Raw genomic sequence first — 24,480 nt, 5'->3', positions numbered from 1 at the left:
ATGGAGACCCTAGAGCAAGGCACGCACACAGCAGTACCAAAGGAAGCTCCACATGCACAGGTGGTTGGGTGGGTTTCTTTCTTTATAAAGTCCTTGCTTCTGTTGTCTGGTAACTCCCAGGATCAGCCCAGAAGATGAAACAGCAACTGCAGAACTTCCTGAATCTGCTCCCTTAGAGGTGAAGCTTTTTCAAGTCTCCTCCAAAGTCCAGAGCCCCAAAGCGTATTTGTTCGGAGGCAGTTGTCAAGCATGCCCAAAAAATCAAGCTGTCTTATGGAATGATCATGTCAAGTACTACAGTACCTGTCTGGGGCAAAAAATAAAGAAAAAAAAAGGAAAATAGGCAGTTCTCCAGTTTCTTCCTGGAATGGGGATGCCAGGCTATGAACAAAGCCCTTAGATGCCCAGCCTGGAGCTGTGCCCCTCACACCAGCTGTACCGGACCAGTCTGGCTGGCTCCTGCCTCCAGAGATGGCACTCTGGGACACAGAGCAGCACGTCAAACCCGTTGCCACAGCAGCAAGGGTATGCTCCTCTCTCGCAGGAGGAACACCATGGCAGTGGGGATGGCCTCAGTCCAGTCTCAATGGTCCACGTCACACGAGTCCTCCCCAGTGTCATCCCGACGGCTGGAGGATGCTGGGTTAACATTGCTCTTGTACCCGTTTCCCTTTATGAAGGATGAATTCAATAACCTTTGGCAGTTCCCTCCCCTCCCCACCCCATCCCATCCCAAATACTGCCCAGCCCTGTGGGTCACAAGCACACATTTAATGAGCTGGGTCCTCCTGCAGTCCCACAGCTCTCCCTCCCCTTGGCTGGGCTGTGGAGGTCCATGCACGCTGAGGGAGTGGTCTGATCCTGGAATGTCAGGCTGTAGGCTCCTGGGGCACAGGGAGGGGGTTTATCGTATCCTGGTGAAGAGGTTGAGCACAGATACAGACTCCTGACAAGGGAAGACAAAGCAGGGTTAACAAATAGCTGTTACTCCACGTGCTTCTGGGCTGGTTTGTTTTTAATCTGGTATCTCTAGCTCAGGCCATGATCCCAGCTCACAAATCAAAGTCCAACACCATAAATATTCCCATGGGTTTCTTCCAAACGGTAACGTGTACAGCTGGCCAGAGTGCCATTCCCAGAATTCTGCAGGCAGGTGTACCCCAGAGACGGCAAGAATTGGGGACCCCCAGGAGCAATGCCAGCTCACCCCAGTCCCCTCCTCCAAATCCCTCTGCCAGGCACCCAAGAAAGCTCTCAGAGCATCAGACACAATCTGCTTTTGGTGATGCCGAGTTGTCACTGGCAGAATCCATTATCCCATTTTCATCCAAAGCCCCATTTTAAGCAGTTTTGTAAAGAGGCAGGGGATAATCATGGAATCACAGAATGGTTTGGGCCTCAAGGGGCCTTAAAGCTCATCTCCTTCCACCTTCTGCCATGAGTTGCTCCAAGCCCCATCCAACCTCACCTTGGGCACTGCCAGGGATCCAGGGGCAGCTACAGCTGCTCTAGGAAACTTGTGCCAGGGCCTCCCCACCCTCACAGGGAACAACTCCTTCCCAATATCCCATCTAACCCTGTCCTCTGGCAGTGGGAAGCCATTTCCCCTAGTCCTGTCCCTGCAGCCCCTGGTCCAAAGTCCCTCTGCAGCGCTCCTGGAGCCCCTTCAGGCACTAGGAGCTTTAAGGTCTCCTTGGAGCCTTCTCTTCTCCAGCTGGACATCCCCAGCTCTCCCAGCCTGCTGTCACCCGAGGGCTCAGCTGCTCTGCTCAGCAGCCCTGGACCAGCCTGGAGAGGGATGTTGTGTCACACCAGCCTTGGGCACACAGGGCAACCTGTTACTTAAATCTCAGCAAAGCTGAATCCTCCACTGCCCCAGCCCTTGATCTGCAGGAAGGGATCAGGGAGGAGGCAGCAGAGCAGAGCCAATGTGGCCTGAGCTGCCACAGGCAGCTGCCCCCATGCCTGGCCTTACCTTTGTCGAGCGAGTTTTACTGAAGACGTTCCAGAAGCGTAGGGTTTCGTCTCCAGCTCCTGTGACAATGGCCTCCCCATCAGGGGACATTGCCTAAGGACAAGACAACAACCTTTAGCACCCGTCACATTTTTGAAGCTGAAAACAAGACTTTGTTGGAATGCAGGAGAGATTTAACTGTCCTTCCTACTCGTGGTGAGAAGCCAGCTACCTCTGCTTCCAGGTGCCTCATGCAGCCTCAGGAGCAATTTGTGCCCTGGCACCTTATGGTGCAGCTGTGGAACACACGGCGAGAGGGTGGTGGAAAGAATACTTGTGTTAAGAAATCCAAGCCATGTGTAACTAAGGCTGTTCCTCCTAGGATTATCAACCTGCCTGAAGGCAGGAAGATGATATGACTGCATTTTCTGGCTGTATTGGTTGCTTATATTGGGACCTACCTCCCAAAACATTATCAGCATTTGTCAGCTCCATCGTGAAGTGCTGACACCCCCATGTAACAGTAACAGCAGATATGAGATGGATTTGGATTACCCGTAACAAATGTTTAATTCCCTGGGCAGCAGTCATCGGTGAAGAGGTGTGAAAGTCTTCTGGGAGCAAGGAGAGAAGTTCGTGTGTCATAAAATCACAGAATCCTAGAATGCTTTGGGTTGGAAGGGACCTTAAAGCTCATCTTGCTCCACTCCCTTCCACTATTCCAGGTGGCTTCAAGGCCCGCTCAACCTGGCCTTGGACACTTCCAGGGATCCAGGAGAGCCACAGCTGCTCTTGGTAACTTGTGCCAGGGCTTGGCCGTCCTCACAGGAAGAACTTCTTCCCAATATCCCATCTAACCCTGCCCTGTGGGAGTCTGAAGCCATTCCCTCTTGTCCTGCTATTCCAGATCCTTTTCCAAAGTCCTTCTACAGCTCTCCTGGAGCCTCTTAGGCACTGGAAGGTCTCCCTGGAGCCTTCTCTTCTCCAGGCTCAGAAGAGTTTTCTTAGAAGAAAACTCAGACGTTTCCTCAGGAGAGTTTGGCAGGCTTTACGATCACTAACAAAGCCTCACATTTCCACAGCAGCAAATGAGTGTCTCTCGCAGGCACAGAAACGCAATGGAGTTTTGCACTGCTCATGGGGAGCGATCACATTTCCGCCCAGGCAGCTTATGGTGCCACTGGCACTGCTGCTTTGGGTGCCAGCTGAGCACACCTACAGCCAGGTGAGCAGCTAGAGCCATGGCCATCACTCACCAGGTACAGGACTCGATAAGAGTGCCCTGTGAGCTTTGCTACTTGAGTTAGCGAGGGGTATTTCCAGACGAGGATCTGGTTCTGGGAGTATCCATGGGTGCTCACCTGAAAGGAGAGAGGGGAACATTCATCATAGAATCATGCAATTGTTAAGGCTGAAAAGACCTCCAAGATCATCAAGTCCAACAGTCTACAAACTACACCACTGTTCTGGGCAGCCCATTCCAGGCCTGACCACCATGAAGAAATGTTCCCAATATCCAATCTGAACCTCCCCTGGTGCAACTTGAGGCCATTTCTTATTGTGCTGTCACTTGTCACCTGGAAGAAGAGCCTGAATTCCATCTGGCTCGACCCTCCTGTCAGAGGAAGAGAAGGTGCCCCCTGAGCCTCTTTCCTTCCAGGCTGGAGCCTCTCAGCTGCTCCTCAACAGACTTGTGCTCCAGCCCCTTCCCCAGCTCTGTTCCCTTCTCCAGACAAGCTCCAGCCCCTCTCAGTGTCTTTCTTGTTGTGAGGGGCCCAAATCTGACCCCAGCATCTGAGGTGCCTCAGCAGTGCCTCGAACAGGGGGGCGGTCACTGCCCTGGTCCTGCTGGCAGCACCCCTGCTGGCACAAGCTGGGATGCCCTTGGCCTCCTTGCCCGCCGGGGCACACCTGGCTCATGCTCAGCCGCGCTCCCCAGCACAGGGAAGGACTCACCAGCTCGTTGGCGTGTTTGGACCAGGCCAGGTTGCACACCTGGGAGCCGGTGTCGATGCACTGCAGGGGCTGCCCCGTGAGCGTGTTCCAGAAGCGGATGCAGCGGTCGGCTGTGCCTCCACCCGAGGCCAGCAGCCCGTGCTGGTGTGGGGACCAGGCGATGGCTTTGACTGCTGCCAGGTGCTCTGTGTATTGCTGGACAGGACTCAGGCTGGAGTGATTCCAGACAAGGAGCTGGCAGAGAGAAGAGACCCGATCAAACCTGTGCCTCAGTCATGTGTCCACTACATCCACAAGGCACAATGGGACTGATGAGGGCAGTTGGGCAACAAGCTGATTTCCCATAGCTCTGCTCAGACATGCACAGCTCCACTCTGCACTTCACAGAATCAGGAATGGCTTGGGTTGGTTCAAGCTCTTTTAGTTCAAATCCCTGCCAAGGGCAGAGACACCTTTTAGTAGACCAGGTTGCTCTTAGCCCCGTGCGACCTGGCCTTGGACACTTCCAGGGATGGGGCGGTCACAACCACCCTGGCACCACACTCAGCTAAGGAGCTGTCCCACCCCCAGGCCATGTGGCAGGATCAGGCCCGAAGATAAGGGAATAAATCTAAAGAAACGGCATCACTGAAGGGGGCCTCAGACCCTGCTGTTGCCTTTCTGGCTGTATCATTCCAGAACACATCCAGAAATCTGCTCAGCTCATTAGGAGTTATTCTGAGCAGGAGGAACTCGGTCCAACCATGCTGTCACACAGGCACTGGGCACATTCCCTACCTAGCAACCCACTCCAAAGGGCTTGGAACCCACTTTTTTGTGACAGATGCTTCTCCCATATGGTGCTCAGTGAGCTGCAAGCCTGCGCTACAGGTATGAGAACTCACAGAGCTCCATCTCAGCTTCCTGCTGCATACAGACATTACTGCAACAAACGTGACCATACACTACCCAAACAAAGCCTCGAGGGGCAGCTTAGCAGTGGCTTTGTTGAACTCAAACCCCTGAGCCAAGCTAGAGATTTAATTAGCGAAATACAGAAGCAAAATTAAATTTGCCTTTTTCATTTTATTAGGAAGAGAAGTCTGAGTAGAAGCTTAGCATGATTTATGTTTGGTCATAGTCTAACAACCAAAACAAAAGTCCTTTTCAGAGAGGCCAAACATCCTTAAAGAATTACTGAACCATTAAGGTTGGAAAAGACCTTTAAGACCAAGTCCAACCTTTGACCTAATCCCATCATGCCCAGTAAACCATATTGCAAAGTGCCCTATCCACTTGTTTTTTGAACACTTCCAGGAACGGCAACTCCCCCACTGCCCTGGGCAGCCTGTTCCAATGCTTAACCACCCTTTCAGTGAAGAAATTTTTTCCCTAATCATAGAATCATACAAGGGATTGGGTTGGAGGGGACCTCAAAGCCCATCTAGTTCCATCCCCTGCAATGGGCAGGAACACCTTCCACTCCACCAGGCTGCTGCACATCCTGTCCAGCCTGGCCTTGAACACCTCCAGCGATGTAAGAACCTCCAACCTGACATTACCCCTCACCCTAGAAAGAAAGGGGGTCTGACATTTCCCATGACCCCCTGGAAGGAATGTACCTTATTATCGTTCCCTCCAGAGGCCAGGAGCTGGTGGTCCGTGGACCATTTGAGCCCACAGACCTCCTGCCTGTGTCCCTGGAGCCGCCGCTCAGACTGCAGGGGCGGGGTGCGGATGTCGCGCTGCAGGATCATCCTGTCCCGGCTCCCGGACGACAGCTGGTCCGCGTTCCACGCCAGGGCACCTGCAGCAGGGCAGAGCTTCAGAGGCTGCTCTAGGAGTCACTGAGGCTGCAAAAGACCTCTAAGGTCACCAAGTCCAACCCTCAACTCGGCACCACCACCACGTTCACCACCAAACCATGTCCTTGAGTGCCACATCCCCACGTCTTTTAAAGGCTTTTCAGGCAAGGTGACTCCACCACTGCCCTAGGCAGCCAGTTCCAATGATTTGTAGTCCTTTCTGCGAAGAAATTTTCCCAATATCTAATCTTAACCTCCTCTAGCACAGCTTGAGGGCACGTCCTCCCATCCCTGGGAGCACAGCCCAACCCCCACCTGGCTCCACCCTCCTGTCAGGGAGTTGTGCAGAGCCAGAAGGTCTCCCTGAGCCTCCTTTTTTCCATGTTGAGCCCCTCCAGCTCCCTCAGTTGCTTCTGGTGCTTCAGTCTCTTCCTCAGCTCTGTTCCCTTCTATGGACATGCTCCAGTCCCTCAATGTCTTTCTTGTTGTGAGAGATCAGCAGTGCTCAGCACAGAGGGATGGTCACTGCCCTGGTCCTTCTGGCCACATTATCAAGTCCAACCCTTCCAGTCCTGCAGCAGTTGGTAAGCAAAACACAGCCATCACATCTGTCAGGGTTTAAAAAAAAACAAACCCTAACAAACCTCAAACCACTCCTTACATCCACTCTCTGGAGAGAGGTTCCCTGAACAGACTGACTGCAGGTATTACCAACCTCACTTCACAGTGCAGTAAAGCATGGAAACAGATCTTGGAATGTGCATGGATTTCCCAAATCTCACCCCAGAGCTTAGATTTACAACACCTCTGAGTAGAAAAAAAACAGCCCTCCAAAAAAGGGAACTGGAAATCTCAGTGTGAAGCTGCCAGTAGGGCTGAAACTGGAAGCCAGCAGCAGTGAAGAGATGTTATAACAACCAAACTCAAAAAGCCTCAAGCAAGGAGGAAACACCTGCTGCAACACCCAACCACCATCACACCCAGATCAGAACACCAGAGTTATGAGATGGTAATATTTTGAACCTGCTCAAGAGGACAGCAGGGGATAAATATCCTGGTACTCTGAGTTTTCTATTTCCAGCAGATCCTCGGCTAACAAAATTCCATCAGGAAGGAGAGACCCCTTAGAACCCTCTGCTTCCCCACTCCTTACCGACTCTGGCTGTGTGTCCCTCCAGCATGGAGAGCTTCTTTCCTGCAGCTGCATCCCAGATCTGTACAAAGCCCTTGTGAGTGCCAACGGCCACCAAGTTTCCCTGCACAAACAGAGAGCCAGGATCAGTACAGCCAGGAAGTACAGTCAGCAAACTGAAAGTTGAGGAGAAGACTTGACATAAATCCCACGAGATGGAAAGCGTCCAGAGTTCTTCCACTTGACATGTTTTTCCCTACCGAGAGGCCCAAGCAGCCTGTCTGGAATATATTTATTGTAACATTTTATTGTCAAGAGCTGAAGAAGCAAACTGGCTCTTTCTCCCTCTCACTCCTCTTAGCCACGCCTCTCTCGGGATCTCTGTGGTCAAGATGACCCCCAGCTGTGTTAGAGAGTCTCCTTTTCCCAGCCCGGCAGATGAAGGAGGAGTCAGGATTCCTCGTCTGTGGTTTCCAAGGTTGTTTATTTTCTCTTATCCAGTACATTCTTTCTCTGACCTGCCGAGGTCTGTTCAGCAGGTCAGTCCATGGCACACACTGCCCACCTTCAGGGCGGTGTTGTCTTTTTATACTAAAAGCTACGTGTACTTTATTTACAATTATTTTCCAATACCTATCACCTATGTTAGACAGTCTGTCTCTACTCTAAACCAATCCAAAAGTGCCACCATCACCCAGAAGATGGAGGCTAAAAAGGAGAAAGAAGGACAAGGCACGCCCAAATTTCTCCATCTTGGTCTTTCAACCCTCATTCTAAAAACCCCAAAATTCTACTTTTCACCCTGTGACAAACTAACTATCATTCTACTTAAACTTTCGTGGCTTGTAAATCCTCATATAAGGTTGGTAATTTTCTCCATGGGTTAAAATCAAAGGCACAGGGGTCTTGGGCTCTGTGCCAAGGTCTGTGAGCCCCCCGCCAGGGGCCTGAGCCATCCAAGGCAGCCAGAGGGATGTCCTGGGTTCTGACACGCCTCAAGAACCTCAAAATACAAGAGGCTGCTCCCTATCCCCTCTCTTTTAGCAGAGAAAAACCAACTCAGGCAGTTAACTACAGCATGATGACAATGACTACGTGACCCATGTCTCAGCTGTCCTTGCTGAGAGTGTCATACTGACCCGCTCTGACCAGCCCACGGATGTCACGGAATCGCCTTCCACAGAGAGGTCACACAGCCGCGTTACCTTCAGAGAGAAGAACGGGGTAAGAAACGTGCCTTTGTCACACTGGCTGTCTCACAATCCACAGCTGTGCTTGGGATAGAGCGTGACACGTGCTGAAGCCCTCACACAGCACATTCCATAGCCCTGGAATGCTGGAAAATCCCTACATCAACGGGCAATTCAATCTTCAGACACTCATGAGCATTTACCTGACTCGTACAAGCACTCCACAGGTAAACACAAGTCCCAAGGCCAACGCTGAGGACGTTAAGAGAGGACCAGTCCACCAGGTTCAGATAGAAGTCGTCCTGCAGCTCTGGGGCATCTAGCACTTTGAAAGGAATCTTGGAGATTTTCCGAGTTGGTTTTCGAGGTGATCTTAGCAGCTTCTGACTGTTTACAAAAACAGATAAAAAAACAACTACAGGAATCTGCACATCACAGCAGATGGGAGGCACAGGTGCAGCCACTCTTTATAGAGCACTCTGAAGTTTCTATAGAAATGTAGACACAAAAAGGCTGCACAACCCTTTTTCAGCAGCAAGACCGGAAGGAATTAGGTTCTGCTTCAACAAAAAAGCTATGAAGTAGAAAGGTAAACTGATTACTGAGAGCTGACCAAGACATATCAAGCACATAGACAGGATGGGCACCTGAAGAAATTCTTAGAACTTGACTGTTTTATTTACTATCTCTCCAGATATCCAAACCAAATTCACATTTATTTTAGAGCTTTAGACAGAAGTCCTAGTGAACCTCACTGAACCCTATGTCCCCTCTGTCCCAGTCCTTCCCTTCTTTTAGTTTGCAGAGGATCAGTGTTACCTTTTGTTGCTGACAGGAGACAGAGAATAGGGTGAGACCTCATTGCCATCATCTGGGCTGGAGCGTTTTGTGCTGAGCGAGTACTGCATAAAGAAACACCTCGTGAGAACGCTGGTGTGCCCTAGGCCTGGGGCATCACACCCAACATGCACTTGGTGCCAAGCTAATTCCAACACCCAGTTTTTCCTTTCCCAGGTGGTCCAAAACCATAAAAAAGCCCTCAGCAACACTCCAAGTCCAAAAGCCTGATTTGGCCACTCGCCACACTGTCCCAAAAGCCTGGCTCCACCCAGCTTTCCTGCCAGCACAAACACAGGAAGCACACTGCTTGCTGCACACTCAGGTTCCCTTTGCAGGCCACTACATTTGTTCTCAACAGCTTATCTCAGCCAAGCCCCAACACCAACTCACTGCACCAGCAGCCTGGCAGAGCCCTGCGCTCTGTGCCACACACACAACCTCCACTGGTGCTAATGCAAGGAACCAACTCACAGTGAAGAGAGATTTCTTCTCTGGGGTGGATGGCTGCAGCCTCCTGTCCTCTGTCTGGGGGTCCTGCACCTTCTCGATCCCTGCTCCCAAGAGTTCATTCTTCAGCAAGGCAGAGTAGGCAAGGCCATCTGTAAACCCAAACAGGCACTGAGCAGAGAGCTCAGAGCAGGAACAGCAGGGAGTGTCAGGATCACGTGTGCCTGAGCTGGAGAAGGGAAGGCTCATGGGAGACCTCAGAGCCCCTTCCAGTGCCTAAAGGGGCTCCAGGAGAGCTGCAGAGGGACTTTGGACAGGGCCTGGAGGGACAGAACAAGGGGGAACGGTTTCCCACTGCCACAGGGCAGGGATGGAAAGGATATTGGGAAGGAATTGTTCCCTGGGAGGGTGGGGAGACCCTGGCACAGTGTGCTCAGAGCAGCCTGGATCCCTGGAAGTGTCCAAGGCCAGGCACGACAGGGCTTGTGGGGATTGCTCCTGCCCATGGCCGGGGGTGGAAGGAGATAGGCTTTGAGGTCCCTTCCAACCCAAACCAGTCTAGGACTCTACAACTTGTACTCTCACAGAGTGTCTTAATACGCCTCAGGCCCTCATCTAGAATCAAGATTAGTAGCAAGTTTCACCTCCTTCCACTCCATCAGGAAAGTGATTTCAAGACACAATAAACCAAGGCATGGAGACAGCCTCTTGCATCCAGACACCCATCAAAAGCAGTGACCTGATACTCACTCATTATGTGGGCATTTCCCAAAGCACCAGCATGAGTTTTGACATAAGCATGAAAGTGCCAGCTTGGCCTTAACTTCCCCAGCAGTTTGCAGTAAGTGCTCTGGGCGCTGACAAGCAGTACAAGGGTGGTCTCACCTTTGCCAGTGTCTGATGTAGCATCCTTTGCTTTTCTGTTTTGGCTTGGTGATTTTTCATTTTCCTGCAATGGAGAAACATGCCATCACCATACAGAAACCTCAGGGTATATGGTGGAACAGCAAATGCAGGGAGCAGAGGGTTTGAGGACACACACTCAGTGGAACTCTCCTGGGGCAGCAGAAGAGCATGGTGCAGAAAGTAAGCAGAGCAATCATGCCAGCCAAAACAAAAGGTACCACTTCCTCAGTTCCAAGGCTGAGCTGCAGGAGAAGGGAGCAAAACTTACATTTATTCTGTGGAAGTTGATGCTCCAGTTGGCCCCAGCTCTTGAGGGAATGAATCTGTCACCATGCTTACTAGGAGAAGACATTGGAGAATTGGAAGGTGTCAAGGTTCTTCGCATCTCTGCCACCTGAATTAAAGAAAAAAAGACACTGAACTTACTCTTGTCAAGCCTTAGAGTTGGTTAGTTTGTTAGGCCTCAATTTTTTTATGTTACGTGTGTAGTTGCTGAGATTATGTATTTAAAAGGTATAACTGAACTCCATAAAAATATCTTCACCTCTTTTTGCAACCTGAACTGAGGTCATATATTCAAAAGCTCTCTTAAAGTTACGCTATTTGGGTATTCACAGAAGAGCTGAGGAGTTCACACCTGCTCACAATGCAACACAAGACTGTGGTTTGCTTTGAGGAGGTGCCAGGTCTTTCAAAAGCTCAAGGAAAACAGTCACAAGTGAGACAGACAACATAACAGTGAGCCTGAGCCCATCTGTACTCACACAAGGCATTGTGTTCTCATTCTGTATGTTGATTTGGCGTAGGAGACGTCTCTCATAGTCCTGATCCATGGTGGGAAGCTGGCTGGAGAGATCAGCCGGCTCAGGAATTTTTGTTTGCGAAGTCCAAGCAGTAACTAGTGTGCTGCAACAGACAGAAGAACAACAAAACGTTGCACTCCTCCCTGCTGAAACAGCCTCTCTCTCTCCAAAGTCCCCTAAGCCTATTCTTTGAACTTGAGACCACTTTTCCTGTCCAGAGCATCGGTGCCAAACTTGTGTGACACTGAAGAATGCAGGCAGCTGGTATTTTGTGTCTGACAGAACCTCAGCCAGTCCCCACCCCACCGGGAGCAGGGACTGCCCCTGGGCCCTGCAGCAGAGTTTGGCAGCCCTTCAGGACATGGGCATGAAAATTCCAGGTGCCTGCAGCCTGTCCTGGCACTGGCACCAGTTGCACAGAGAGGTGTGGCTCCCCCATTCATAAAGTGTTCAAGGCCAGGTTGCACTGGGCTTGGAGTAACGTGGTGTACTGAAGGTATCCTTGCCCATGGCAGGGGGTGGAATGAGATGGGCTTTAAGGTCATTTCCGACCCAAACTCTGTGAAATTCTGTGATCCTGCTACAGCTTGTCCCACTGCTCAGGTCAGGGGCGCAGGAGCAGTGCTGAAGGTGGGATGCTTTTAGCCATGTCAGAAGTACTGCAGACTTTTAACACCACCCACTGGAGGAACACTCTAGGGATCTAGTAGTCCCAGTGAACATTCCATGTTTGATGCCTGCACTATCCCAAATACTCCTCCTGGCTGGCACAAAGCTTGCTCACTCATATAGCTATTCAGTCTATAAGCAACATTAACATCTTTTAAGCACATATTTTAAGCATATATTTTAGGACAGGGCTGCTTCATAGCTGAAATTTGCCTGGTAAATTAAAATGTGCATCAATAAAAAATAAATGAGCGGACACTTGTGTGAGAATACACAGTCACAGCCCTTGCCAAGCCCCAAGGGCAGAGAGCAGCACCCCCCAGGGTCCAGCCTTACCCATCACACACCTCGTGTGCCTTGTCTACAGCTGACGTGGGCACAAAAACACCAGAGGAGACATCAAGTTGGTCTTTCAACCCAAGATAAACATGTCCAAAGGCAAAGGTACAGCTAACACATAAGCAAATCCCCACAACACACAGGCACTGGAGGCTGTGCAGAACATAAAGGGATCTTCATTCCTGTTATTGCATAAACATTTATGCCACCTGGCCAGAGTCCCAGCTGCACAAATGGAGACGCCTCAAGATACAAACTTGTGGTAAAATCCTGGAGGCAACTGCAAACAAAGCTGTGCTGGGAGGAGGCTGCCTGGGGAGCAGCTGCACAGCGCCCCACTCAGGGACAGCCCTGCACTGCCTCCCACTCCCTCCAGGGAAAAGGAACCACAGACCTGCCCCGGGCTTTACAGCTCAAAACTGGGGGCACGTTACCAAGCTGCAAGGGGTCCAGCAGTACATGCTGCAGTTCAGTAAGATGTGATGAAGTTTTACAATACTCTGTGAAATAAGCCTGAAAACAAGGCAAAGCACACAGACTCCACACTGCAGAGCTGATGGCCTTGCACCTCAGAAAGTTACAGGAAATGGAGTGACATCAAAGTGGTGACCACTGGGGTTCCACAGGGCTCCTTCTCAGGGCCAGTTCTCTCAAATGTCTTTGCAAGTGACTTGGGGGCAGGACTGGAAGGTCCTGAGTGGGTTTGTTTGGGAGGAACTGCTGACATTCTCAAGGGCAGAGATTGGGAAATCCCCAGCCATGTGATGTTCAACAGGGCAAGTGTCAGATCCTGCCCAGGGATGGGGCAGCCCTGGATGCAGGGACAGACTGGCAATGAGAGGCTGGAGAGCAGAGCCGTGGGAAGGGCCCTGGGGGTCCTGGTCAGTGGCAAGTTGGATCTGAGTCACCGCTGTGTCCTGGCAGCCCAAAGGGCCACCCTGTCCTGGGGGACACCAGGCCCAGGGAGGGATTGTCCCACCCTGCTCTGCCCTGGGGCAGCCTCACCTCCAGTGCTGGGGGCACTTTGGGCACCACAAGATCAGAAGGACCCAAAGCTGTTGGAGAGTGCCCAAAGGAGGGACACGGAGCTGGGGAAGGGGCTGAGGAGCAGCTGAGGGCACTCGGCTCGTTCAGCTGGAGCACAGGAGACTGAGGGGAGGCTCCTCGGGGCTGCAGCTCCTCCCCAGGGCAGGCACAGGGCCAGGGGCTGAGCTCTGCTCTGGGACAGGGACAGGAGGCCAGCGAGGGCTGCAGCTGTGCCAGGGCTTGCCATGGAGCTCAGGGAAAGGTTCTTCCCCCCGAGGCTGCTGGGCACTGCCCAGGCTCCCCAGGGAATGCTCCCGGCCCCAAGGCTGCCAGAGCTCCAGGAGCGTTTGGACAGCGCTGCCAGGGGGGCTCAGGCTGGGGTTGTTGGGGTGCCTGTGCAGGGACAGGGGCTGGGATCAATGATCCCTGTGGGTCCCTTCCAGCTCAGGAGATCCTGTGGTTCTTTGAGCCATGGCATTTTTCAGTACCAAAACTTGGACTTCTTACAAATGCTGAAATGCTTTTCTTCCTTAACGTTAAGCATGCCAACACTTTTACAGGAGCATCCCTGAAATAGACAGTGCCAAGCTGGTTCTGATCACACCTGCTTACCTCTCCACCTCCTCCCCCAAGCTTTTCTCTTTTTTAATTTAACACATTACTCCCATATGTTCTTTCAGCGTCAAAACTGGAGAAAGCTCCCAAATTTAACAGAGATCAGCTTCCACCAAATGAAGCAGAGTCAGAGATGACATAATTGCAGTGAAAAGTTAGAAAAGTCTGTGACACTATTAACAAAGCAGATTTAGAAAATAAAAATTAGTGCATGCCATATCAAACACTCTCCCTCGTTTTGAAGTTTACTTACCACCGCCCTCACCAGCCCACAAGCTACCAAATGTGTGTCTCGAATGAAACACTTCAACAAAATGCCCTCTCCCCTCTTTTCTTTTTTTGGGGTGTTGTTGTTTTAACACCATGAGTAAGAGAGCTCAGCCTGCAGAACCCACATGAGGAGCGTGATCAGCCAGGGAACACCACACATTTTAAGCGTCCTCCCAAAATGGCTCAGCACAGTATTCGTGAGATCCACATCCAGTTACACAGCAAAGAGACATTTTAAATTCTGCATCTGAAACACATTTGACTATCAAGCTTTTCAGTTCCCATCTGCCCAAATTTCACCTACAACCTTCACTAAGAAGCACAGCACAGATTGTTCAACAGAGAGACCGCAGAGGCAGAGCACAGCAGTGAATGTTCAGCACCTGAATAGTGACATGTTTTTACCCTAAAACCTGTGCCACGAGCAAGCCCAGGGAGCAAGCAGCACCTCTGGTTTGTGGTATGCTCTTGGTGTCTCTAAATTTGTCCGTGGGGAGTGAGTGGAAGTAAGTCCATTTCCCCCAAAGCAAGGACAAAAGGCTTTGCCAGAAGGACTTGGGGGTGCTGGTGACAGCTGCTGAACAAGAACTGCTGTGTGCCCAGGCGGGCAAGGCAGCCAATGGTACGTGGCTTCTATGAGCCACAGTGTGGCCAAAGGAGCGGGGCAGTGACCATCCCCGTGCGCTGGGCATAGCTGAGGCCCCACCTCGAATCCTGGCAACAGTTCTGAGCCTCTCACAAGAGGACTGGAACATGTCTGGAGAAGAATGGAGCTGGGAAGGGGCTGGAGCAGCAGAAATAGTTGAAGGGAAGCTCAGCCTGGGAAAAAAAGAGGTTCAGGGGAGACATTCTTGCCCTCCACAACTCCCTGACAGGAGAGTGCAGCCAGGTGGGGGTCAGGCTCTGCTCCCAGGGAACGAGGGACAGGACAGCAGGAAACGGTCTCAAGCTGTGCTAGGGGAGGTTTAGCTGGGACATCAGGAGGAATTTCTTCATGGAAAGCATGATCCAACATTGGCACAGGCTGCCCAGGGCAATGGTGGAATCCCCATCCCTGCAGGGACTTAACAGCTGTGTGGATGTGGCACTTGGGGACATGGCTTAGTGGTGGCCTTGGCAGTGCTGGGGGGATGGTCTGAGTTGATCTCAGAGGGCTCTTCCGGACTGAATGATTCTGTGAACCTATGATACGTGGGCTTGAAGTTCCCTTTAAGTTGAAGAAATAAAAGATCTTGAGGAGCTACATGTGTTACATATTCTTCAGACACTATTTTGTCACTAATTATGCAGTTTATGCTTGGAGAAGAAAGGCGGGATTTGGTGGAAGAGTTTGGATTCTGTGAGAAGAATTTGTATTCTGACTTTATATTTTTCATGCACCTTCTGTCCTGTCTCTGAATTGGCTAGATTCCCTCACAGTTCATTACCTTCAGAACAATACTTACAGGGAGAGTTACAGTGCTGAACAAGTGCCTTTTGTTCTTTTTATTGACCCAACCTCCATGCATTCAAACACAAAAGTGTTTTTTCTTGGTATGGACATGTTCTTAATAAGCCAGCATGCAGAACACCAGGCCTGGCAGGGAAACAAGGGCAGTAATTTTGCAAAATTATTTCTGAGGTTTGAGGCAGGCTGTACCTGTTTGGATTCTCCAGCACACACTGAAGGACATGTAAGAGATGCTGGCTGGTTCTGTCAATTCAGACATGCTCTGCTCAAGCAGTTCAAGGGCTGGAGAATTCCTGACCCTTTTTTATTCCAGAAGTTGTTCATGTACCTTCTCTTCTGGAAGGTATTTGGGTGGGTAAGTGTTTAACACAAGAGGTGCTGATGGAAATGAGAGACTTGGATTACCAAAGACAGAATGTAAATGTAAATGTAGATGTAAAGCTGAGTATATTTCCTAATTTACACAGGGCCAAAGGGGGGGTGGGTGAAGGATGCCTTGGTAACATAAATACCATCAATGTTATGTTGATGCTTTATTGTGAAGCATCTCAAGTCTGAAAAAGGTTGCCTGGAGCTTTTTTTACTAGTAAGTCCTAAATAGACCCCAAATTTCTAGTCAGCAGGTCCCTACCCACACCCAGAGATGCTGCCTGCTCTCTGGGCCTGTATTAAATGGCAGAAGCTTCAAGGTAAAAACATGTCACTACTCAGGTGTTGAATGTTTCCAAGCTCTCTGGAATAGCCCCATCATTTGCTAAGGGGAAAACTACACAAGCACTTAGCCCTCCAAGTCATGACCAGCAGGGCTTAAAACCAAACCTAGATGTCCTGCTTCCCCAAATCCAAAATGTTCATCTACTTTTGATTTGACTAAACCAGATCACAATTCTTGCAAAACAATAAGGCAAAGCCCTCAGCTGGCAGCAGAAGTGGCAGTACCTCTATCCCTGGCAGCTGCAGCGTCCTGCCCCTCCTAATGCCAGCTCCAGGCATACTGACCACGCCACACAAGGCACCTAACTCAGCCCCAAAGGGCTGATGGTTTTGGCTGGTTTGGTAAGCATCTCCTACTCCTCAACCTGGAGTACTGCAGACTATTACCAGTTATAGATTCCTTTGCAGGCTCTTGAACAAGCTGCAGGGGAAAAGAGTTAAAAATACCACCACCAAAAAAAGCCAGGGCATAGGTTTAACTGTGTAATAGTCAAGACTATTAGGAATGCACTCAGAATGCCAAGGCTCCACGGGACAGCCATTGGGAACGAGCAAGATGCTCTGTGCTTGGCCAAGCTCAAGCAGAGCTTGTCCACATTTAACCCACAGGATCATTACACCCAGCAAGCAAACCTTTTAGGAACTGGCCTGCTTTCAAATCAGCAATAGCACAAAAAGGTAAAGTTGTGTGTTTTACCAATATTTACCTTTTTAAAGTTACAAGGGTATAATTTGTCACCCAGCAATTTACTAGGGTATAGTGTGAGAAGCATTTATAAAATCATCCGTTTACCTCAATGCAATGGGAGCAGCTAAAGCTTTATTTCAAAACAAACTACAGCCTTTGCTGCCTTGCCCTCATCAGAGAAGCCCATTCACAGCTTTGTATGACAGACATCACACTAATGACAAGTAAAAAATTACTCCAGTGTTATGGTGTCAGATGGGATATTCACCATTAGTCCTCACATTCCTGAAGATGCAATACTCCACCAAAATCCAAGATGCTGGACTATGGCAAGAGCCATCACAGCACAGCAGTGTACTTCAGAGCGTAAGATGTAGGTGACTGCTCTTCACTGAAGGTCCTGCAAGATTCCACATTTTTCTGCCATTCCAAAGCATCTTGCCGAACACCTCCTGCCCTGGGCACTCAGAAATGCCTTTATGCACCCACTACCATCAGCCTTCCAGTGCCCCTGTTCAAAAGTGCCAGCTCTTAGTGACCAGCAATACACACAAACTGAACTCCAGCTGCATTTGAAGGCAGAGCGGTGCAAGGGCAGAGCCAAAACACTGACTGCATCTCCTGCCTGCACTCAGCCTCCCAGTCTGGTACAGGAGTACAGAAGCTGGAGATGTAAGTGAAATGCACAGTGATCCGTGCCTCCCTTCACTTCCCACAGCAGAAAACATCTTTCCTTCCTCACAGGCAGAAAATACTCCCCTTTCTTCAGGCACGGGCCCAACCTGCAATCCAGATCAGAGGTGACAAACCTTTGACCGTCTGCACCTCCACCTGCACTCACAGACAAGCTTCCACAGCCCTCCACGACAACTTCAGAAGCTCAGGTAAAGCTTCACGTCCACCATCCCAAAGCGATGCACAATCCCACCACAATGACAGACAAACTCTGACTAGCAAACCACAAAAATTTAGGGCACTCTGATGACCGAGGCCGTAGGAAGCCTGCAGGAGCCAAGGATGTAATGCTCATGACACAGAGCTCTGCTTGTGGCCTGGACTATCATGAACTAGCAGAAACTCAGGGTTGTAAGGCCTTCAGGAAACAGCAAAATCTCCGTCTTTGGAAGGGCCTTTAGCAAAGATAAACACTGGCAGCACTAATCACAGAATCCCAGAATGGTTTGGGCTTGAAGGCACCTTAAACCTCATCTTGTTTCATCCCCTGCCATGAGCAGGGACACCTCCCACTGTCCCAGGCTGCTCCAAGTGCCAGCCAACCTGACCTTGGACACTCCCAGGGATCCAAGGGCAGCCCCAGCTGCTCTGGGCACCCTGCGCCAGGGCCTGCCCACCCTCAAAAGGAACAATTTCTTCCTAGTGTCTAATACATCTTCTCAATACACCATTACAAGCTCAAGAGGTTGTCACCAGGATTTTTGCATGCACAACAGTTGCTCTTAAATGCAAGTGCTCCTCGAAGAGGACACTCCAGAAAGCCCACCAGGAACATGACTCTTGCTGCCTCTCACACAGATGATGCTCAGGTATCACCACTGCTTTCAGCATAGATGTTTTTCCTAAATCCCTTTTTTCTCCACAACTAAAGGAAAAAAAAAGGGAAGATGATAGTCAAGTCTGTACTCCAAAGACCTGGCTATTTTCAACCTTTCAACTAAAACTCAAATACAAGTGATGGCAACTACAGCAATCAGAACCAGCAGCTGCCCCACCGATGCAGCCACACAGCAGCCAGGCCCCTTGCTGAGGGGTTCCAAATTTGCCTCAGCTAGTTTTTAATAAGTCAGGAGAATTGTAGGGTTGTTATTTTACCTTCACAAATGACGTTTTCATTCAATACACATCCCACCGCAGCGTACCATTGTCTCTTGGCAGTGCAGAGCTTATCCAAGCAGACATGACAACCACGCACTCAGCGGGGGATTTCTCAGAAAATCACCACTATTAAGCCCCTTTTTTATTGCTTGCAGGTGGTGATTATTTCACCTTTTCACCATGATGCTCTGTAAATAAGAGGGACACACTTGTTGCCAGGGTATACACAATACAGCATGAAGCCCTCAGCAGCGCAGGAAGCCTTGCACTGGGAAACAACGCACAACACATGGGGTCACTTTGATGGTACCTCTTGCCCATGGGCCAAAAGGCCCCTAATTAACTGGAAGTCTCCTTAAAGAGGTTCATCTGCTACAAAAGCAAAACAAACAAGAGGCAGCAGCAGGAAGCCTCCCATTTCAGAGATGCAGTAATTGGCCAAGGCACCTGGTGAGGCAGCACTGCACCCCTGGGCTGTGCTGGCTGGCACTGGCTCAGGGATGCTCCCAGGGCTGCAGGGAAGAGCAGGTTCAGCTCCAGCAGGTCTTGCCTGAGAAACGCCAAGTACTGAGCAAGTTCTACTGCTCCCATTTGTCAATGGAAGAGGCTCCTGCTGGTCCCCGTGTGCTCAGGCAGCACAGTCCAGAACCTCACCCCTTCTGCAGGGGCTGGAGGCTCATTCCTGCGCTGGGGAAGGGGCTGGGTATGATTTCCCCAAGGCACTTCTTGCCAAGGAAAGGACATTGCACAAATCTTACAATGTTCTGCTTTGAGATTTCATCTCAGTCCAGGACATAACCAGTGCCAAACACGTGCCCCTCACGAGGCAGGGCCCAATCAAATCCCACAGTTCTCTCCACACTGCCTGGCCCCCAGAACTCCCCTTGGATACAGGAGATGAGCTCTGGGTAGTTGCTGGCCTCCACAGAGGGCCAGTTACAGTCACAGCACTTCTGTTCCCCCTCTCACCTGGAGGCAGTTTTCCTCACACAAACACATTTTGTACAAGTCACTGGACAGACAGGAGAAACAAAGGTTCTGCTTTCAACCTATTTTATTTATTTATATAACATAATATAATATATATATTAATGGCACCTATTTTGGTAATCACCTAGAAGACATTGACTTATTTAATTATTCTGTGTAGATTCAAAGAATCATTTAGGTTGGAAAAGCCCTCTAAGATCAGAGTCCAACTGTTCCCCCACCACTGTCAAGGCCACCACTAACCATGCCCCAGGTGCCAGATCCACATGTCTGTTAAATCCCTGCAGGGATGGGGACTCCACCACTGCCCTGCATATCCCAGTGTTACAGGGAATCACAGGGTGGGACAGGTTGGAAGGAACACAGTGATCAGCTGGTCCCACCTCCCTGCTTAAACAGGGTCATCCCTGAACACATGGCACGTGTCCAGACACTTCTGGAATATCTCCAGTGAGGGAGACTGCACTCCTCCCCTGGGCAGCCTTGTTCCAATGCTCAGTCACTGCACAGGGAAGCTCTTCCTCACACTCAGGTGGAACTTCCTGGGTATCAGTTCCTGCCCCTTCCTCTTGTCCCATTGCTGGACCCCACAGAGCAGAGCCTGGTCTCTACTCTGAGCCCTCCCTGCAGACACCAAGAGAGAAGATGAGGGCTGAGGTCCCCTCTCAGCAGTGTCTCCATCTCAAGGCTGAACAGACTGAGCTCACTGAGCCTTTCCTGCAGTGAGAGATGTTCCAGTCCCTTCAGCAGCTCCGCAGCATCCACTGGACCCATTCCAGGAGCTCCATGTCCCTCCTGCCAGAACTGGACACAGCACTCCAGATCTGCCTCACCAGGAGCAAGCAGAGGGGCAGGATCACCTCCCTCAGCCTGCTGGCAATGCTCTTCCCAATGCACAGCAGGATCCCACTGGCCCCTTGGCCCCAGGACACACGGCTGCCCAGGAACCATCTGTTGTTCATCAGGACACCCAGGGCTCTCTGCAGCTGCTCCCCAGCTGCAGAGAGAAACAAAGGTTCTGCTTTCAACCAGCATATAATGGCACCTATTTTGGTAATCACCTACAAGACTGGACCGGGGTTACTCCTCCCCAGCTAGAGGATCCAGCACCTGTCCTTGCTGAAGTTCTGACAGGTCCTTCCTGCCCACCCCTCCAGCCTGTAGAGGCCCTTCTGCAGGGCTGCACAGCTCTGGGGGGGACTGGCCACTGCCCTTACTGTGAGTCAGCAGGAGGCACCAAGCCCTTCATCCAACCACTGATGGACAAGTTAAACAACACTGGGCACAGGCCTGAACCTGGGAGCTAATAAAAAGGAAGTGGGGATGGAGAGACTGAAGCACTTGGATCTTAGAGACACAGGGTCCTTAGAAGTTTTTGAATAAGTTTTTACATGTCAGTCACTCCAGACTCAAAGAGCACTGACTTACGAGCAGGAAAAAGGACAAGAAAAGGCTACAGAGTCTGCATTTTATAACAACTTACAGAACCTTTAGGGCTTTTTGTTTGCTTCTGTTTAGTAGTTTCTATTCTCTGCCTAAGCACATTTTTCACATGGCTACTGACTTTAATAACATTCAGTTTCCCTTCAAAAAACCCACAGAAGACAGTTGTACAATTATCTTACTCCAAGTGGGTAAAGACAGCTGAAAGCAGCAGTTTTATAGATACACGCTCTGGTAAGGCTTCTAGTAAAGGAGAAGTCAGTGCACTATAAGCAAAGATTAAAAATTCACCAGCAGCCCTGTCCTCGGAGCTTCACTGAAAGGTCAGGCATCCAAAACTCTGCTTCGTTACAACACCTAAGGTACTGAAGATGCAACGGTGCTCCTGGACAAACTACAAAAATAAACCATAGAATTTACAAAACATGACAGCCTCAGTCAACAGCCCCAGAAAACTCTGATTCTGTATTAATTATAATTATCAAAAAACCAAAATCAGACTAATACAAGATTACAGAATCCCACAATAGTTTGGGCTTGAAGGTACCTTAAAGCTCATCCTGCTTCATCCCCTGCCATGGCAGGGACACCTTCCACTGTCCCAGGCTGCTCCAAGCCTGTCCAGCCTGGCCTTGGGCACTGCCAGGGATCCAGGGGCAGCCCCAGCTGCTCTGGGCACCCTGTGCCAGGGCCTGCCCACCCTGCCAGGGAACAATTCCTGCCCAAGATCCCATCCAGCCCTGCCTTCTGTAAGTGGGAAGCCATTCCCTCCAGCCTCCTCTACAGAGTCTCTCCATCTTTTTTGTCAGCTCCTTCAGGTTCTAGAAGTCTGCTGTGAGGTTTTGTTGCTCACAGCACAACTGCTCTCTGAAGAGCCTTCAGCACAAAATACTGGGGTGTTATCATTAAATACACACGGGAGGAATCAGCACCTCACAAGAAAACGGGCACAAAGCCTTCAAGAGAGCTACAAATCAAGAGAAAAATCCTCCATGCCACGAATCCAACAACACCTTCCCGAGGTGACTCCAATGTGACCTAACAAACCTCCCTGCCCCAGCAGAACCTTCTCACCACCTGGAGGACCTTCAGCTCAGGCTGATCCTGCATACAAATCCCACGTGCAAAATGTCACCAACAGGTTACAAACACCCTGATGAAGCACGCAAATAACGAGCTCCCTCAGACCCCAGAGCCATCGGGTGGGCAGGGGCACCTCCACCCGTGCTGTACATAAACAACAGACTGCCGGCCAAAGTTTCTGCTGCTGCTGCTTGGCAGATGCACACCACTGAAATCTCTGTTACCGTCTGCGTTATCAACTTGATCAAGAACCCAGAGTTAATCCAGGCTCCGGTTTTTCGCGTCTTTCCCCAGGCACACGGACCGCGCGAAGGGCTTACACCGCGAGCTTCCAGCTGCTTTGCACAGCCCCGGCTCCGGCTGCAGCTGCGGGATGCCCGTTACTAAACACACCGGAGCGTTGGGGCTCACCGGCCCCGCCGTGACGGGACACAGCCCGCCTGGGCCCGCGGGAACCGGCACAGACTGGGCCCAATCCCGGCCGCAACGGCAGCGAAGCAGAAGCGGGGCTGCTCGGTGCCCGGCTGCCGAGGGAGAAAGGGAAGGAGAATGGGACTAAAGGAGGCAAGGCACCTCCAGCCCGGCCCAGCCCGGCCCGGCTCGGCCCGGCCCACAGGCCCGTGCCCCCAGGGGAAAGTGCGGGGCCGAAGCCTGCCGCAAGTCCCCCGCCTCGCCGTGCCGTGCCGTGCCGTGCCGTGCCATGCTCCACACCGTGCCCCGGGCGCTGCCCCGGCCATACCTGCCCCGGTGCCGGTGCCACCAGCCGGCCCGGCCCGGCCCAGCTCCGCCTCCTCCGTCAGAGCCCACCGGCCCCGCCGCTGCACAACATGGCGGCCGCCCCCGCCCCCGCGCGGGGCACGACGGGAGCGCGCCCCGCCCGCCGCTTCGAACACACACAGGAAGCGGCGGCGCGCGGCGCCATGGCAACGGGCCGCTGACGTCACAGCCGGGACATGACGTCATGTCCGGGTTCTGGTGTCTGTGTGTCCCTCCCGAGCGGGCTCCGGGCCCGCACTGCTGGGTCTCTGAGGGGTCCTTTGAGTCCTTAAGGAGGCCCTTGGGGGGCAGCTCTTGGGGTTTAGAGCGTTCTTTTGGTCGCTGGGGGGTGTATGTGTTCCTGGGTCCTTAAGGGAATTATCTTGGGCCTTGAGGGGCTCTTAGGAGGGCGTCTTGATCCCGGGAGGGGACTCATCATGTCCCCGAGGGGCTCCCTGAGTCCTTAAGAGGGTGCCTGGGTCTTTTGGGGGCTCCTTAGTGGAAGTTTCTCGGTCCCTGAAGGGGTTCTTGGGTCTCTGGGGAAGGTTCTTGGGTCCTTGGGGGGCCTCTTGGGTTCTGGGGGTTGTTCCTGGCCCCTCCAGAGGGTGTGAGATTCCTGTGCCCCCGCAGAGATTGTCTGTGACTCGGTGTAGGACCCCCCATGACCCTGCAGAGTGTCTGTGTCTCCCCATTCCTGGTCTCTGATCCCCATTGCTCTTCCCAGTGAGTTGTGGGGTGAGTGGGGGGAAGCCAGCTGTGTGTCCACCCCTCTCTTGGGAGGGCACTGGGGCTGCTGCTCCCCCAGCTCAGCCCCACATGGCCTGGGAGGAGCCAGGGGCAGGTGCTGCAGGAGGACTCTCAGCCCTGTGCCCTTCTCAGTGCTGCTGGAACCCCCCAGTTCCTGCCCATGCCCACGGAGGGGCTGGTGCCGGGGCCTGGGGTGCCTGTCGGGGGCAGAGGGATGCCTCCCCCCAGACTGTCCCTGCTCTGGTGATCCCAGTGACCATCTCACTGTCACCCTGCCCAGCATAGCCACTCATTCTGGCCCTACTGCAGCACTGCGTGCAATCTGCAGTATTCACATGCCCTCTGAGCAGAGCGAAGCTCTGAGACAACTCTTCTCTCGTTTGCTGTGCCTGTGTTGTGCCAAAGTAGAATGCAATATGGAGATTGTTTACCCAAAGTGAGGATGTTTTGTTTCCTTGGCCTGTCAGGGCCAAGAGTGTGTGTGTGTCGGGACTATCACCTGAGAGTCACGAGATTCAGTGCAGTGTGAGCAAGAGCGAGTGCATGGCAGATTCAGTTTTAGATGTATAGAATAATATAATGTAATAAAGCACTTAATTAGCCTTCTGATAAGGCTAATTAAGAGAATCCTCATGATTCTCTCTCCTTGTCGGGGCCATCTCAGCGTTGCAATATGCAATCCCTGATATTAACCTTGGACTCCTGGGCTATCAATCATGCAGCTCAACTTCCCATAATAATCAAGTCTTTCTTTAAGGCTCCCTTGTATGTTATTGTCAACAAGAAACAGCTGATAACTGCAGTCCTGAGAAGGAACAGAATCATTCACGGCTCCTGGAATATCC

At 51.4% G+C, this 24,480-nt stretch overlaps 1 protein-coding gene across 1 annotated transcript; it reads right to left on the bottom strand.

Annotated features, from left to right (window-relative positions):
- Positions 1 to 64: 64 nt before the first annotated feature.
- On the bottom strand, positions 65 to 22,954 carry FZR1 (fizzy and cell division cycle 20 related 1). Its single transcript, XM_038163792.1, has 14 exons — positions 22,872 to 22,954; positions 10,974 to 11,115; positions 10,478 to 10,603; positions 10,189 to 10,252; positions 9,328 to 9,455; positions 8,836 to 8,918; positions 8,220 to 8,403; positions 7,966 to 8,031; positions 6,848 to 6,950; positions 5,512 to 5,696; positions 3,911 to 4,144; positions 3,211 to 3,315; positions 1,976 to 2,068; positions 65 to 946 (listed from the first exon to the last, which is right to left on the bottom strand). Exons 2-14 carry the CDS (start codon positions 11,040 to 11,042, stop codon positions 905 to 907), a joined length of 1,482 nt encoding a protein of 493 aa, XP_038019720.1. The 5' UTR covers positions 11,043 to 11,115; positions 22,872 to 22,954; the 3' UTR covers positions 65 to 904.
- Positions 22,955 to 24,480: the final 1,526 nt, after the last annotated feature.

Source organism: Motacilla alba, chromosome 28 (assembly GCF_015832195.1).
Source record: "Motacilla alba alba isolate MOTALB_02 chromosome 28, Motacilla_alba_V1.0_pri, whole genome shotgun sequence".
Classification (NCBI taxonomy): domain Eukaryota; kingdom Metazoa; phylum Chordata; class Aves; order Passeriformes; family Motacillidae; genus Motacilla; species Motacilla alba.
Note: the sequence above shows the minus strand (reverse complement) of the source record. Positions and strands in the feature narration are given on the sequence as shown.

Excerpts from the sequence above, each read along its gene's own strand:
- FZR1 (XM_038163792.1), bottom strand. The coding sequence starts at position 11,042 with ATGGATCAGGACTATGAGAGACGTCTCCTACGCCAAATCAACATACAG. Across the intron at positions 6,951-7,965 it reads CCGTGGGCTGGTCAGAGCGG|GGAAACTTGGTGGCCGTTGG; the intron begins GTCAGTATGACA and ends CTGTTTGTGCAG. Across the intron at positions 4,145-5,511 it reads CTGGAGGGAACGATAATAAG|CTCCTTGTCTGGAATCACTC; the intron begins GTACATTCCTTC and ends TCTCTCTGCCAG.